General features: G+C 37.5%; 3 protein-coding genes across 3 annotated transcripts; 1 reads left to right on the top strand and 2 right to left on the bottom strand.

The window, feature by feature from the left end:
- Positions 1–913: 913 nt before the first annotated feature.
- LOC105216365 (uncharacterized) lies at positions 914–1,529 on the top strand. The gene is made up of 2 exons (XM_011190823.2): positions 914–1,071; positions 1,142–1,529. The coding sequence occupies exons 1-2, from the start codon at positions 914–916 to the stop codon at positions 1,374–1,376; spliced, it is 393 nt and encodes a 130-aa protein (XP_011189125.2). The 3' UTR covers positions 1,377–1,529.
- Positions 1,414–5,688, bottom strand: LOC105216366 (chorion peroxidase). Its single transcript, XM_011190825.3, has 5 exons — positions 5,292–5,688; positions 3,468–4,986; positions 3,022–3,404; positions 2,792–2,961; positions 1,414–2,626 (listed from the first exon to the last, which is right to left on the bottom strand). Exons 1-5 carry the CDS (start codon positions 5,432–5,434, stop codon positions 2,328–2,330), a joined length of 2,514 nt encoding a protein of 837 aa, XP_011189127.2. The 5' UTR covers positions 5,435–5,688; the 3' UTR covers positions 1,414–2,327.
- Positions 5,689–7,794: 2,106 nt separating this feature from the next.
- Positions 7,795–12,954, bottom strand: LOC105216367 (nuclear pore complex protein Nup133). The gene is made up of 13 exons (XM_011190826.3): positions 12,702–12,954; positions 12,468–12,639; positions 11,878–12,402; positions 11,632–11,818; positions 11,445–11,558; positions 10,720–11,368; positions 10,378–10,585; positions 10,199–10,311; positions 9,569–10,134; positions 9,149–9,501; positions 8,398–8,586; positions 8,107–8,323; positions 7,795–8,044 (listed from the first exon to the last, which is right to left on the bottom strand). The coding sequence occupies exons 1-13, from the start codon at positions 12,827–12,829 to the stop codon at positions 7,881–7,883; spliced, it is 3,585 nt and encodes a 1,194-aa protein (XP_011189128.2). The 5' UTR covers positions 12,830–12,954; the 3' UTR covers positions 7,795–7,880.
- Between the last annotated feature and the right edge of the window lie 220 nt (positions 12,955–13,174).

Consider the following 13,174-nt stretch of genomic DNA (forward strand, 5'->3'; position numbering starts at 1 on the left):
TCTTAAAAAAATAGTCTATCATTCGAGGCGATACGGAATTTTGAGTCAAAAACCATATCTCAAGAGCTACTCGACAGATTTCAATAAATTTGGTACATAATATTTACATCCTGATATTACCAATGAAAACGGATTCATTCACTTTATAACATATACACCGAGAACCAATGAAGATATCGGAATAAAACTTTACACAAATACTGTATTTGAGCTGTGACATCACTTGTGGAAAAATTGTCAAAAACGATAATCGAACATGAAGAACTCAGTGCCTAAGGGTAATTTTTCACCGAAAATATCGGTAAATCTCTCAGATATTTTAATGTAATTCATTCCCTCTGAATTTTTTCTTATAACAGTTTCTCTCTGTACCTGAAATGGTAAAAATCGGGTCATAACTTCACCCAGATCCCATATACCTAATTATAAGTAATATTAAATTAAGGGAGCGTATAGTCTTCGATATATTGTACCTTGGTGGTGAGAACGAGTGAAATCGGTTAAGGAATTACCTCAGTCCCCATTTACTATTTATGAAGATTTTCGTTATTCTATTGAACTTTATACCGAATATATGGGTCGAATTGTTTCTTATCTTAATAAAATTGCATAAATAAATTGCGCGAATATAAAATGTTCGGTTACACCCTTCTTTCCTCGATTTTTAAATATTTTTATATTCGAATTTCAAATAAGAAAATCTCAACTATACCCAATTAGTGTGACGCCACTGTATATGTGTCTATGTACGTTTATTTTCTACTGTAATTTATAAATTTAGTACCATAAAGTGTGTTGATTCTTCTGTAAGCATTGCAGTTAAAGTTGAGTCGTTACAAACTTTAGTCGTCGAATATTAAGATATATATGTATATATATATATAACGCAAAAAATCAAATTTAAAGATAAAAAATGCTAGGAACGGAAAACACTACACTTTTGAGCAAAGGGCAACATAACTGTTACACCAACGGACAATTGCAGCATCAATCGAAATCACACTCTCATTATGTCGATGTTTTGGAGAAACCGCTATATAACGGTTACGCATCCATATTCGCGGAAGATGAGTGAGTTAACTTTTTTTATTTTTCAATTTGTGCTTTCCTGCATTAAAGAGATACTTTCTCCCTCTTGTAGCTTCTCCGCTAGTCTCACACTGGAAGAACTATTGCCCTTTATCGATGATCCGTGGTGGCAAAAACTACGGCGCACACTCTTCTGCACATTCTGCTTGGTGTTTTGGTTGATTTTATTTACTGGCTGTACGCTTGCCTACATGGAACGCAATAAGCGGTGCGGCATCTCGATCACGAGTGCAACAACACCAACTAGTACGAGTACGATTGTAGCCGCAACTATTCAGAGTAGTTAAAAGCAGGAAGTCATTATGGTTGGCTAAGTAAAGTGGAATAATTTCAAGTTTAGAAAGGAAGTGAGATGCTTCCAGCTTATGCTTTCTCGTTTTTAGTTTGAAAAGTGTTTGTCTGAGTGAAGTGTTTATCTGAGATAAAATATAAGAAGAAGGTATTATTTGAAAAAGAAGACTACCAGCCCAGAATGTAAATTGTTTAGTCTAAACTTTTTTTTTTTAATTCTTCGAAATCTATTGTATTAAAGTGAAAGTCCAAAATATATTTTTATACAATCTAAGAAACTGAAAAAATATTAATTTGGGAGCTTTTTGGTACCACTCAGAGATACTAAGCATTGTTCTTCAAATGGCCCACTCTAAATCGGATACGATTTGCGATTTGATCACAGAAGTACTACAATAAGGCCAAGTAAACCTTATAACTCGAGAGTTGTTCGAAAATTTAATTATTTGAATCTGTCCAATTGAAAAACAAATTCGAAAACGGTTTTGAACGTAACTATGGAAATTTTTACGTTAATTATTGCAATCATAGCGCTGATAAGTTTCTCACCAATAAGATTAAATCTGATATTAGCGAGCACTTTTTGCAATCCAGAGATTTTAATCGGAAATTTATAGATTGTTATTCAAGGGTTAAGAAAATGTTCAATTGGCTTATCAATTACATTTCATTTTCAACACATTTGCTTTGAAGTACCGCAACAGATTACAGAAAACATATATACATATGTTCAGGATCGTAAACACGACAGACTTTTTTTTTACTTTTTTTAGATTTTTTTTAGATATAGTATAATGGACTAATTTCTTTTATTTCTAAAATAATCTAAATAAAAATAATTATTTTAAATACAAAATCTCACATGAAACATAAATTATTCTGTTAATTAAATGCACATTAATATTTAAAATTTATGAAAAATATTATATATTTGTATATTTGCATATTCACTGTTTGTTCGGTTCCATCAGCTTCTTCGGCATTGACGACGTTGCGTTGTTGCTATTTTCGTGAATAACACGAATCAAACTTTTCGCATCACTCACCGCGACGCTATGCAATTTGACTGGACGTGGCGATGTGGCCCATGCGCTGAAGTCGAAACGCTCTATTTCGCTACAATTCACGTAGCCGTTAGCACTATCCTTACGTTGTTTCATTACGTATTTTCGCACCTGTTGCACACCATCCGAATTCTGACAAATAATCTTCGACAAGGTGACGTTGTAGATTTGAAGCAATTGAGCTTAAAATATATGAAGGGATATTTGTTTAAAAAATCGGAGAAATACGACAAAATCCGAAAGGAATACATAGTGACCTCCAATGAAAATAGATCATTGCTCTCAAAAAAATATGATAATTCGCTAATCTATACAGCTATATTGTAGACCAATATCGTACCACCTACCTTTCGTAAATCTTTGAGGTCCCATCTTTCTTTCGTACCAATGCGAGTCACCCCTCTTTAGGCGCATAAATTGATCTGATACCAAACAAGTCAGCAATGGTCCAAATATAGCGCTATCCAATGGAGGTTCACTCAATGCACCCGTGTAGACATCGACATCATGTGGCGAGCTACATATGAATGAATAAAGTTAAGCGCACACTTCACGTCCGTTTTATCACATAGCCCACCTGTAGATTTTCCTTATCGATTGCAGCGTATTTGCATCAATGGCGTTTGCCATTTCTTCCCAAGTATCTGTCGGCGGCAGTTTACAATGCTTTCGAAATACTGGATATGCCGGCAGACCGTGATCACGACCACGCTGTATATTCAACGAGACAAGATCGAGCCCACATAGAGGTCGCATGTCTTCCTCTGGACGGCCTTCAAATATTTTCTGCGTCACCTCGTAGGAGAAGAAGCGATTCACACGCAACACAGCCGTATTGCTGGCGGTTAAGAGCGCACGATCGATGCCATGCTCCGACCAGAGCGAGAATGGATTGAAGAGCATCGTATGCAGTTCGATAGATTCGGGCACACTCTTGTCACGCGTGGCATTGAGTACTCCCTGAAAGGCATACATACTAAGGTTTTATATAAATAATAAGCAGAAAATGGATGCAGAACTTACCGGCAGCAAAGTATGCGCAAATCTGAAAGCTGCACCAGCAAAGCAATTCGCAATGCTGGGATCCACTTTTTTATCGTATGTGTCGGGCGCGTCTAAGTCATCTACACTTGGCAGCAAACCCTTCCGTTTAGCCAACTTTTCACCGACAAGAATCGGCAGGAACTCATTGTATGTTATATGTGCCATTTTAGCGCTCAAAATCTTACGCGATTCCTGAAAAACTCTCTCGTCATCCCAGTGCGGATTGACTGACTGCAAGCCACGCGCCAAAAAGTTATGATGTCTCGCCCAAAGCAAATGCATCGATGTCAGCAACAAATTCTCATTCGCACGATCATCGCCCGATTCAAAGCAATATTTTCCTGCTCTTGCCATGTCCGCGCGATTGCAACCGTCTTCCAGATTAGTAGATAGTGGCAACAATTGCCGTCCATCGCCAGTAATATACATACGCATTGTACCGTTCAACATGGTGCGCAAATGCCGTTGCCGTTGCTCGGTGCAACCATACACCACAGAGCCATCTATGAAAGCCGATGCTTGGTTGAGTTGCTGGCGTGGACCAAAATGTCCGGTTGGCGCGGGAGCAGAACGTACAAAATTTAAACAAGTTACATTGTAACGCTGGTAATACGGATCATCCGGTAATATTGGCACTGGGTAACACTCCGGATGCATTTCCTGTTTAGGCAAGGCACAACAATCAATCGATTCACCCTCCGGTAGGGAGGATAAAGAAGTTGCTGTTATATCGTGATCCAGAAACTGACCGAAAACTGCCAACATAACGGTAAAATTGGCATCGGTATCATAAGAAGCACGATGTATATCCAACGAGACTTTACGGGCCGGCGGTAGTTGGGTGCCATTACCAGCATGACTGGCACGCGGCATTGAAATACCGTCCGCATAATCAGGTGCCACCATGCGTCTATAGGGTATCATGGCTGCACCGTACAAACGCGGATGTGCCTTGTTGTTGCACACGCCCGTTGCAGTTCGATAACGCGCATTGAAGTCACATGTGAAGTTCATTGTCGGATCGGGCAGCTCAATTGTCGGTCCATTGCCAATGTTATTGCGCCCATCCGGTTTCGTATAGTTCAACAGTTGTGCAATACGCGTAGTGGCATGATTCTCCACATAGCCACGACGTGCCAATTTGCGTGCCTCTGGGCCGGTGCTCAGCGAGCGGTAATGCCGGAAGGCGGTACTATGCACAGGCGTCAATTGTTGACTTTCCTCTAAAATTTCGCGGTCACCTAATGCTTTTATGCCGGCACCAATTGCCTCTGCGCTTTGCGTGCGGTTTAACTGTGCTCGTTTTAATGCCCACTCGGTGTTGGGTTCGTCGGCCAGCGGTGTCGTTGCGGCTTCGAGTGCGGCGCTTGCATTCGCACTGCTATTCGACGGATTTGTTTCATTTATAGCAGCCGCAGCAAGTAGTATCGGAGGTGGCGGTTCGTCGGGCTCTTCAACCAATACAAATGCGGCAATTAAAGCGGCGACAACAATGAGTCTACAAGAAAAAATGGAAAACAAAATGATGTTGCTTGCATAGAAAATGAAGCCCTACAATATGACCTATCGTTTTAGCGGTCCATACGGTCAGTGGCTGTAGTTTCAAATAAGACTATCTAATATCAGATACTTGTAAGACAATATATAATTTATTGAAATTGCTTAGAATTTCCAAACGGTTTCGAACGGTACTCGATGAATTGATAACATAAAAGTAGTTGCGAAAAACAGATTAATCTTTTCATTGGCGAGAAGATTTCTAAAAATAACGTTTAAGATTAAATTTCGCATGCCATCACTCACACAACTGTGATGCCCAAACAGCATTGAAATTGTTGCATTTTCCGATTACGACGCGAACGCGGTGACACACCGCCGGGGAAAACGTATGCCGGACCCAAGGGCGGTGACATTCCAGTGGTTAAAGGTGTGGTCTCTTCCGCCATATCGACACATCGGTTGAAAGAGTATCCGAAAAATTAAGTACTATGCAACACCCGACCGCTTGCTTTCGAAAAATAAAGAAATTTCAATTCTTTAAACTTTAAACTTTTCGGTTTTCACGATTATTTCTGGAATAGCAATATTAATTTAAACCGTTCACTAAATGATTAGCGGACCACACTTTCGTTTGCTGACAATCTCAACGCAACACTGCACTTGCTACAGCCGATGCAAATTTACTACTAAGTCGAGGAAGTTGGGCTTAAAGTTGCAATTGCCTTAGCATAGACACTTGTAAGGCTTCAAAACTACAAAGCGCTTACAGCCAGATAGGCGGGCAAATCTATTTCATATTTTATACGAACATATACATACATACATATAAGAGTGCATTCCCTGCAGGTAATTCCGACATTTGAAATAGGGTTTTGCTTTAGTGCTCTAATCCCCAATAATTGTTCACTACATGCTGTCCTCTATATAATCAACACCGAGGCATTGTAGTAAGTAAAATAGTAGTCGCAGAAGAGAAAGTATAGTGTATTATTTTCGTGACAAAACCACGTTACTGGCATCATAGAAGACATCGGGTTCACCAATCATACAGTACGCCAATAAGTATAGTAGACATAAGGCTCTTAATAATCTCTCAACACCAATTACTCAATTGTGCTCAGTTTGAAAGCGTAGCACATTCCTACGACGTCCCCCCCGCGCAGTACCAATAAGTAGGCTACCGGTAGACCCTTAAGAATATTCACAAAGAAGTCGCAGCACCGTCTAATAATAGTCCAAGTCCTGCAGTTACCTTCGAAACTGGCATAATCCTCGACCAATTACGGTCTGACCGCTGTAGTAGCTTCAACTTCTATCTAGGTTTAGCATTCTCTGCATGACACTGTGACCAAATGGCCTAATACCCACCTTCTTTGGATGCGACCGCGCTGAAACCACTCGTATCTCAGAACTTAAGTCTGATGACTTCGATGGCATGAGAGTTTGAGGTACTACTACAACAACCACATTGTAGGTTTCATATTTATAAGATCTTGCTTCAAATCTTGTCCACGGTGAACATTTTTGTGTTAAATCTCTTGCTAAAATTAAAGTTTTATAATAAGTTTCGTACAGGCCATGTACCAAACGTCGCGGTGTTTGAAACAAAGTCTTACGATACGTTGTTTATTATTAAGTCGCAACCATATAATCGTAACATAGTAATATATAAGAATGTAAGACGTGAATATATGTATGCAGTTTGGGCCTTTGCACTTTCATTGATGCGCGCTGATTATTTGAAATCGGGCTTATCTTAACGTCATACCAGCAAAATATCAATTTGATGTTATATATTCTAAGGCTATGCGCTAAAAATGAACCAGTTTTCGCAATGATCGGCACAGTTTTTTACACTCGAATTTATATATACCATATACAAAAATTTATTTTCATAATATTCCGGCAGGTTCTGTAATTCACTTCCGAGTGAAATTCAAGCAAGTTCACTTTCAATCCGATATTTGGTGTACTGAATTTCGATTTTTTAGGACTTTTCAATTTCCACTTTTTTTTTAATTTTCGCTTTCACTCGGATTGCAGAACCTATCAAAAAATGTAATATTCGAAATTCACCTGAATTATTAAATGGTATCTAAGACGTCCTCAATAGCTAGTACTGCATTCAGTAGTTGCTTCAACTGCTTTTCTTTATCTCAAAAACCCTATTCGATTTCATTCATTTGATTATTGGCCCATTATTTAATCTTTTACCAGATATTTTAAAGTTAAAGTCTAAGATTGGTATAAAATTCGACGATGGGCGTGGCGCCGGCCTGTTTTGATTCAAACCCATATCTTAGAAACTAATCGACCAATTTTCAAATTTTCAAGTAATATATTTCTAGTGTAGCATCGCCCGTCTAGAAATAGTCGAAATCGGACTACAACTTTGCAAGGCTCCAGATATCAAACATCAAAAGAGTTGAAATCGAGCTAAGAATTACCCGTTTCCATATACAAAATATTTTTTTATTCGACCCGTATATTCGGACGAATTGTGTGATATCTAGAATAAATAAATAAATTGTGTAATTTAAAATGTTAGGTTACACCCGAACTCAGCTTTTCCTTATTCGGAATTCGAAATGTTATTCGTCTTTTTTATCCAACCTCCAATCGATGAACAACACTTCGCATGCCAAATTCTAAAACTCCTTGCCAGAAAAGGTCCAACTTTTGATTCGATCACGTCGAAACCGCTCATTTTCCTTCCTTTAGAATACATATCGCACCAAAAATATACTATTTGAATACATGTCCCAATCCCTTCGATGTTTTTTGAGTTCGTAGACCTTTTGTAAGATTCTCTTATAAAAACATTTATTCATCAATACAAAAAAAAACACCTTTAAGTTATTTCATAACCACTAAACCGCTAACATACTGTTTTCACAACTCCATATTTGTCTCAGTTGGCTTTTTAAATGCATCGGATATATATTCATAAGTCAATTTGAAGAGATACTGAAACGATGTGTTGTGCACTAAATCACCAAGTTCAGCACTGTTTAGAAAATCTTCCATCGGTGGCAGAAAAGTCTCGCAATCGCCATCTACGAATGAGCGCAATGAAAGTAAAAACGTTAAGCATTTGCAATGACAATTGTAAACTCACCCATTAAATGGCAAACTTCAACTAATTTGAAGAAAAGTAAATTTTGCAGATAGTCCACAGCATTGTTCGTGTCGTAAGCGGTCCAGTTATCACGCAAAATTGCCGCCGACCAAATTTTGTGACGCACATCATACGGCTCGTCTATATAGTTGAGTAGCTCCAGCGCTTTGCGGAATTCGAATTCATTTACCGTTTCGTTTTCCTCAGAGATAAATAGCTGACGATTTGTAGAGAGATAAAGAGAGTTGTGTAAAAACAAAATATTTTTTTTTTTTACTTTAGCATTATTACATTTATCATTTCTTCCACTTTGAGTACTTTCGGATTCTCCACATCGTAACCGTAATTCTGCATTAACGGCTCACTCAATTGTTCCTGATAATCGATTATATTCAATTCGGCATTAATGCTCTCCAATTGTATGGCCAAGTCCGAGTCTGCTGAGGCGAATGCGGCTAATTTTGCCAGCGATAGCATGGACTGTGGGACAATAATAAAGAAAATAAAAAAAATAATTAAAAACATTTTAAATAATTAAAAGAAAAATAAATTAAATAAAAAAATTAAATTAAATTAAAAAAAAATTAATTTAAAAAATAAAAATAATAATTAAAAAAAAAAATAATAAAAAAAAATAAAGTAATAAAAGTAAAAATAAAGTAAAAAAGGTAAAAAATTAAAAAAATAAAATATAAAAAAATAAAATTAAATTAAAAAAAAAAATAAAATAATTAAAAAAAAATAACAAATAAAAAAATATAAAAAAAAATAAAATTAAATAAAATTAAATTAAAAAAAAATAAAATAAATAAAAATAATAAATTAAAAAAATAAGAAGTAAAAAAAATATGAATAAAAAATAAATAAAAATAATAGTTTGAAAAAAGAAGTAAAAAAAATATATGAAAAAAAAATAAAAAGATTAAAAAAATAAATAAAAAAATTAGATACAAGAAAATAAGAAAAAAAATAAAATAAATAAAAAAATAAATAATTTGTAAATAAGTACACTTATGAAATACCACTGTATTTGGCCGCCTACCTTCTTCCTCTGCACGAATTCCGTTTCGTTTTGTGCCAATTGCAGCAGTATCTTCGCTGCGCGCTCAAAATCACCATTGAACACCAACTGTATCCAGCCCAAGGTTGGATGATCGCGCATAAATTGCGACAGCGCCGCCTGATTGCCCTTAAAACGTTCGAACACTTCACCCTGGCGATTCTGACGTAAATGCCAATTGATGGCGAATTGCGAGAAATCATATTCTTCGAACTTTTTTATGTAGCCATCGAGGCGATCTTGATTTTTCGTCTCATCACAAATGATTACCAAACTTTGGAAATCAAGATATTTCTCGGCTAATTTGGCGGCATATTCATACTGTTCGTCATCGACTGGAAGCATAACAACAGTACAGTTATAACAATATGATTTAAGAAAAAAATGTGTACAGTTACTTACTCAAAATGGATATTAATTCTCTGCGTTGCGATTCGAATTGTTGCAACAACACATTATACTTCTCCGAATCATGCACACTTTCAAGATAATTCTTGCGTCCATCTAATATAGCATCGATTATCTCGTATATTTGCCGATACAAGCGTTGCTTCAACTCGGGTTCATTGGTGCAATGCGCGCCGTAGCGCACCGAGGTGTCAATGAGATGCGATAGAGTGTCACGCAAGCCCACACTACCCGACATTGCGGTCCACGGCAAATACTCGTGCACATTCGCCTTATCCTGCGGCAGTGTGTATAGCGTGGCATTGTGCTCCCGACTACCCATAATCTCACCAATAATGTGCAAGACAATGCTGTTAATGTCACTTATAAGCATTGCCAACGAAGTGCTCTGCTGTTGTGACTCAATGCGACTATCAAGCAAATCGGAGAGTGCTTGGAAAATCTCCTGAAACTTGCAAATACGCACATAGAATATATCTTGCGCCGTCAAGTTGCCATAAGGATTTTCCTGCCACGTGGCAACGACACGATTTATGGCCTCATCGATAATTTTCGTGTATCTGTAAAGAGGAAAATTGAGTGTATTATTACTGTTTAATTGTATGTTAGTGAACAAATACTTACTTGCTTTGTATGCCCCGCAATGCAATTGCAGCAACGAGCTTCTCATTAATGTCAGCCAAAATGTAAGAGGTCGGCTTCACTACACTACCACCACCACTCGGCACAGCATCAAGCTGGAAGTGAAATCATTTCAAATTAGTTACAAACAAACTTAAGCATATCTATATATGTATGCCTACCTTCTCCCATATGCCAGTGTTGTGTAGAAATTCAACAAAATGTCGCAGCGCAAGACTCTTCTCCTTAAGTTGTGTGAGAATTTGCAACGATGACGAACTGCCCAGCGCATGCTTGTTGCTATGCCCAGCTTCCGTCCACAATTGCTCCCAGCGTGGATCGGCTGCGGGTAAATCCTCGGCCAAATCTTCAGCAATCGTTATAACGATTCTAATTTGTGGGGGCGAAAGAAATTATTGAAAAAATACGTAAGTCAAAATTGACTAATTATCCTTATTTAGGAATATTAATGCATTCAATCAAGAATTAATACCAATAATTTAGCCACATATGCAGCAACATACCTGTCCAATTGATTTGCGTCAGCGCTTCCCGTGCTTGCTGCTTGGTTTTCGGACATGTTACGCAGCAATTCATTCAATATTGTATTGCTCATATTATTGTTGTGCTTCAGACGATAGATAAATGCAGCTTTCAACTGACTCACTTCGTCCTTGAACTCATTATACATGGCATCGGGATCCAAATCGAACATATATAAATTACTCTCATTAATCTGGCTGCTATTATACAGCGCACTCTGATCGATGGCCAACGATGACAAATTGTTCAGATCGGCTGCTGTGTTGGCGTTCGGTCCGAAGCTATAAGATGAATTCATAAATTCGATGGTGTCAAAATCGCCAGGCGTTACGCATACTAAGCCATGTGTGCGGCTAAAGAATAATGGCAGTTGTCCACAGATGGCAGCATTTAATATGCGATCATCTTGCAAATGAAACTCGATCTTCTCAGCTTCCATTTCAGCTATAGCCGGATTGGATAAGTTTAATGGGTAAATATACTTATCCGTGTAGAAGAAGAGATGTGTACTTGTCACAATGAAACGTAAATTGTGACATTCCTTTTCCGTGCCAAGATTATAAAACTGCGCAAGTTTGAGTGGTATGAAATTTTGCAGCTTCATTGCTTCAGCTTCCGATGTAATTATCGCTAATTATTGGAAAGAAAATGTGTTTCAATAAAATTTCGTGACAAAAAAATAGTTAAATATCCGTAAAACACATACCAACACCATAATGAATTTGAGGCGCATGTGCAGTATTCACTGCACCGCCAAGCACATAAATTTTGCCGTTATTAATATGCATATCCAGAAGATGTAAATTTATGTCGAGATTATCTGGAATAAAAAAACAAAAACAAATTAAATATTTTAAAGAACAATTCAAACAAAAATATAGTAAATAACTTACCACGCACGTTCCAGAATTTGTGTTGAAATTCATCGCGTATTTTGCGTATAATTTCGCTGTCTTCATACAACATCTGTTCCACCGTGCCAGCGTTTGATAAGCGCCAGCGCTGAAACCAACGATCTGCCAGCACAGTGACAAACGCTTCTCCACTCGTGCCACCTTCACAAGCAATACCTACAAATTTCTATACAAAAAAAATCATAAATATTAAATACATACCAAGTTATCTTTGAAATGCCTTACATTCTCCTTGTCACCGCCACTGTTCATACCCATTATAATTGAGAATTTCTTGCCTATACCACCTAAGAACCCAGCGGGTTGACGTATGGTTTTGTGTTGCAGCACATTTCTACCATTCACCAATTGTAATTGTAATAACACTAAACTGCATGTGGTTGTTACTAACAAATAACCTTGTTGGTGTGGCATATTAAGCATTTGATCGAATTCTTGACCATCCAAAATACCATTCACATCAACAGACGAGCCGTCATGTGCAATTGAGGGCCAGTAACGTACATCACCCGTAGGTGAAACTGCCACACACGATGCCATTTGTTGTCCTTCGCCCATAAAAACACTAACCAAAGTGGCTTTGTGACCAATATCGCAGTGTGGTAAAGTTAATTCGCGACATTGTGCCATAGCATTTCCACGTCGTTGTTGTGCACGCAGCAATTCCTTTGGTGTGCGGGGCGATGTGCTGTCACCAGTGCGTTTAGTATCCTTATACTGCCAAATAAGCAAACGCCGACCATGTACAATCTGGTAAAGATTTCTTTATTAGCATTAATTGTTCATATAAATAATGATTTGTATTAATTTCTTACCCAAGCCCAACCATTAGGAGCGCAACGTACTGAAACATTTTGATTCTTTTCATTAAATGTAAGTGCTTCATTCACCAGCACGGGCAATTGAGAACCAAAACTCTCAACCATATTGAACTCAGAACGAATGCCAATAATCGACGGATTCGAACGAGCCGATAAACTGAAACGTCTTTTAATTGGATAAAATAGGAGTTAGAAATAATTGAAGATATTTGGTGAATCAAAACATACCCTTGACTGATGCCGGTCTTTTTTATCAATGGTGATGCTGGTCTACTGTTGGCTGCCTGTGGTCGCATCCGACCCGCAATTGAGTTTCGCGGCATTGAAGTGTAAAGCTGTTGCAAAGATCTATCCATGTTTTAAGGTAATTTCTTATAAGCACTGCATCAAATTGAAATAAATTTATTTCTTCTATAAACCACTGAAAACTTCCCGCCTGCAAAAAATCTAAATGTGCATGACAGTAAAGTCAAATTAAAGAGTTTCCAACTCAGTCAAAATTTCTAAATCCTGCAAATAAACTATGATTTGCAATATTTAAATAATTTTGAATAAACAATTTATCATAATACGTATCACTTAAAAATAAAAAACTATGCATTTTTCATAGGCTAAACAAAAAGTTATATTTACTGAACACTGCACACTCAGGCTATGACCACAGAGAACTACTTCGAACAACTGGCAACGATGTAAGCACT

This window comes from Zeugodacus cucurbitae, chromosome 2 (assembly GCF_028554725.1).
Source record: "Zeugodacus cucurbitae isolate PBARC_wt_2022May chromosome 2, idZeuCucr1.2, whole genome shotgun sequence".
Lineage (NCBI taxonomy): Eukaryota > Metazoa > Arthropoda > Insecta > Diptera > Tephritidae > Zeugodacus > Zeugodacus cucurbitae.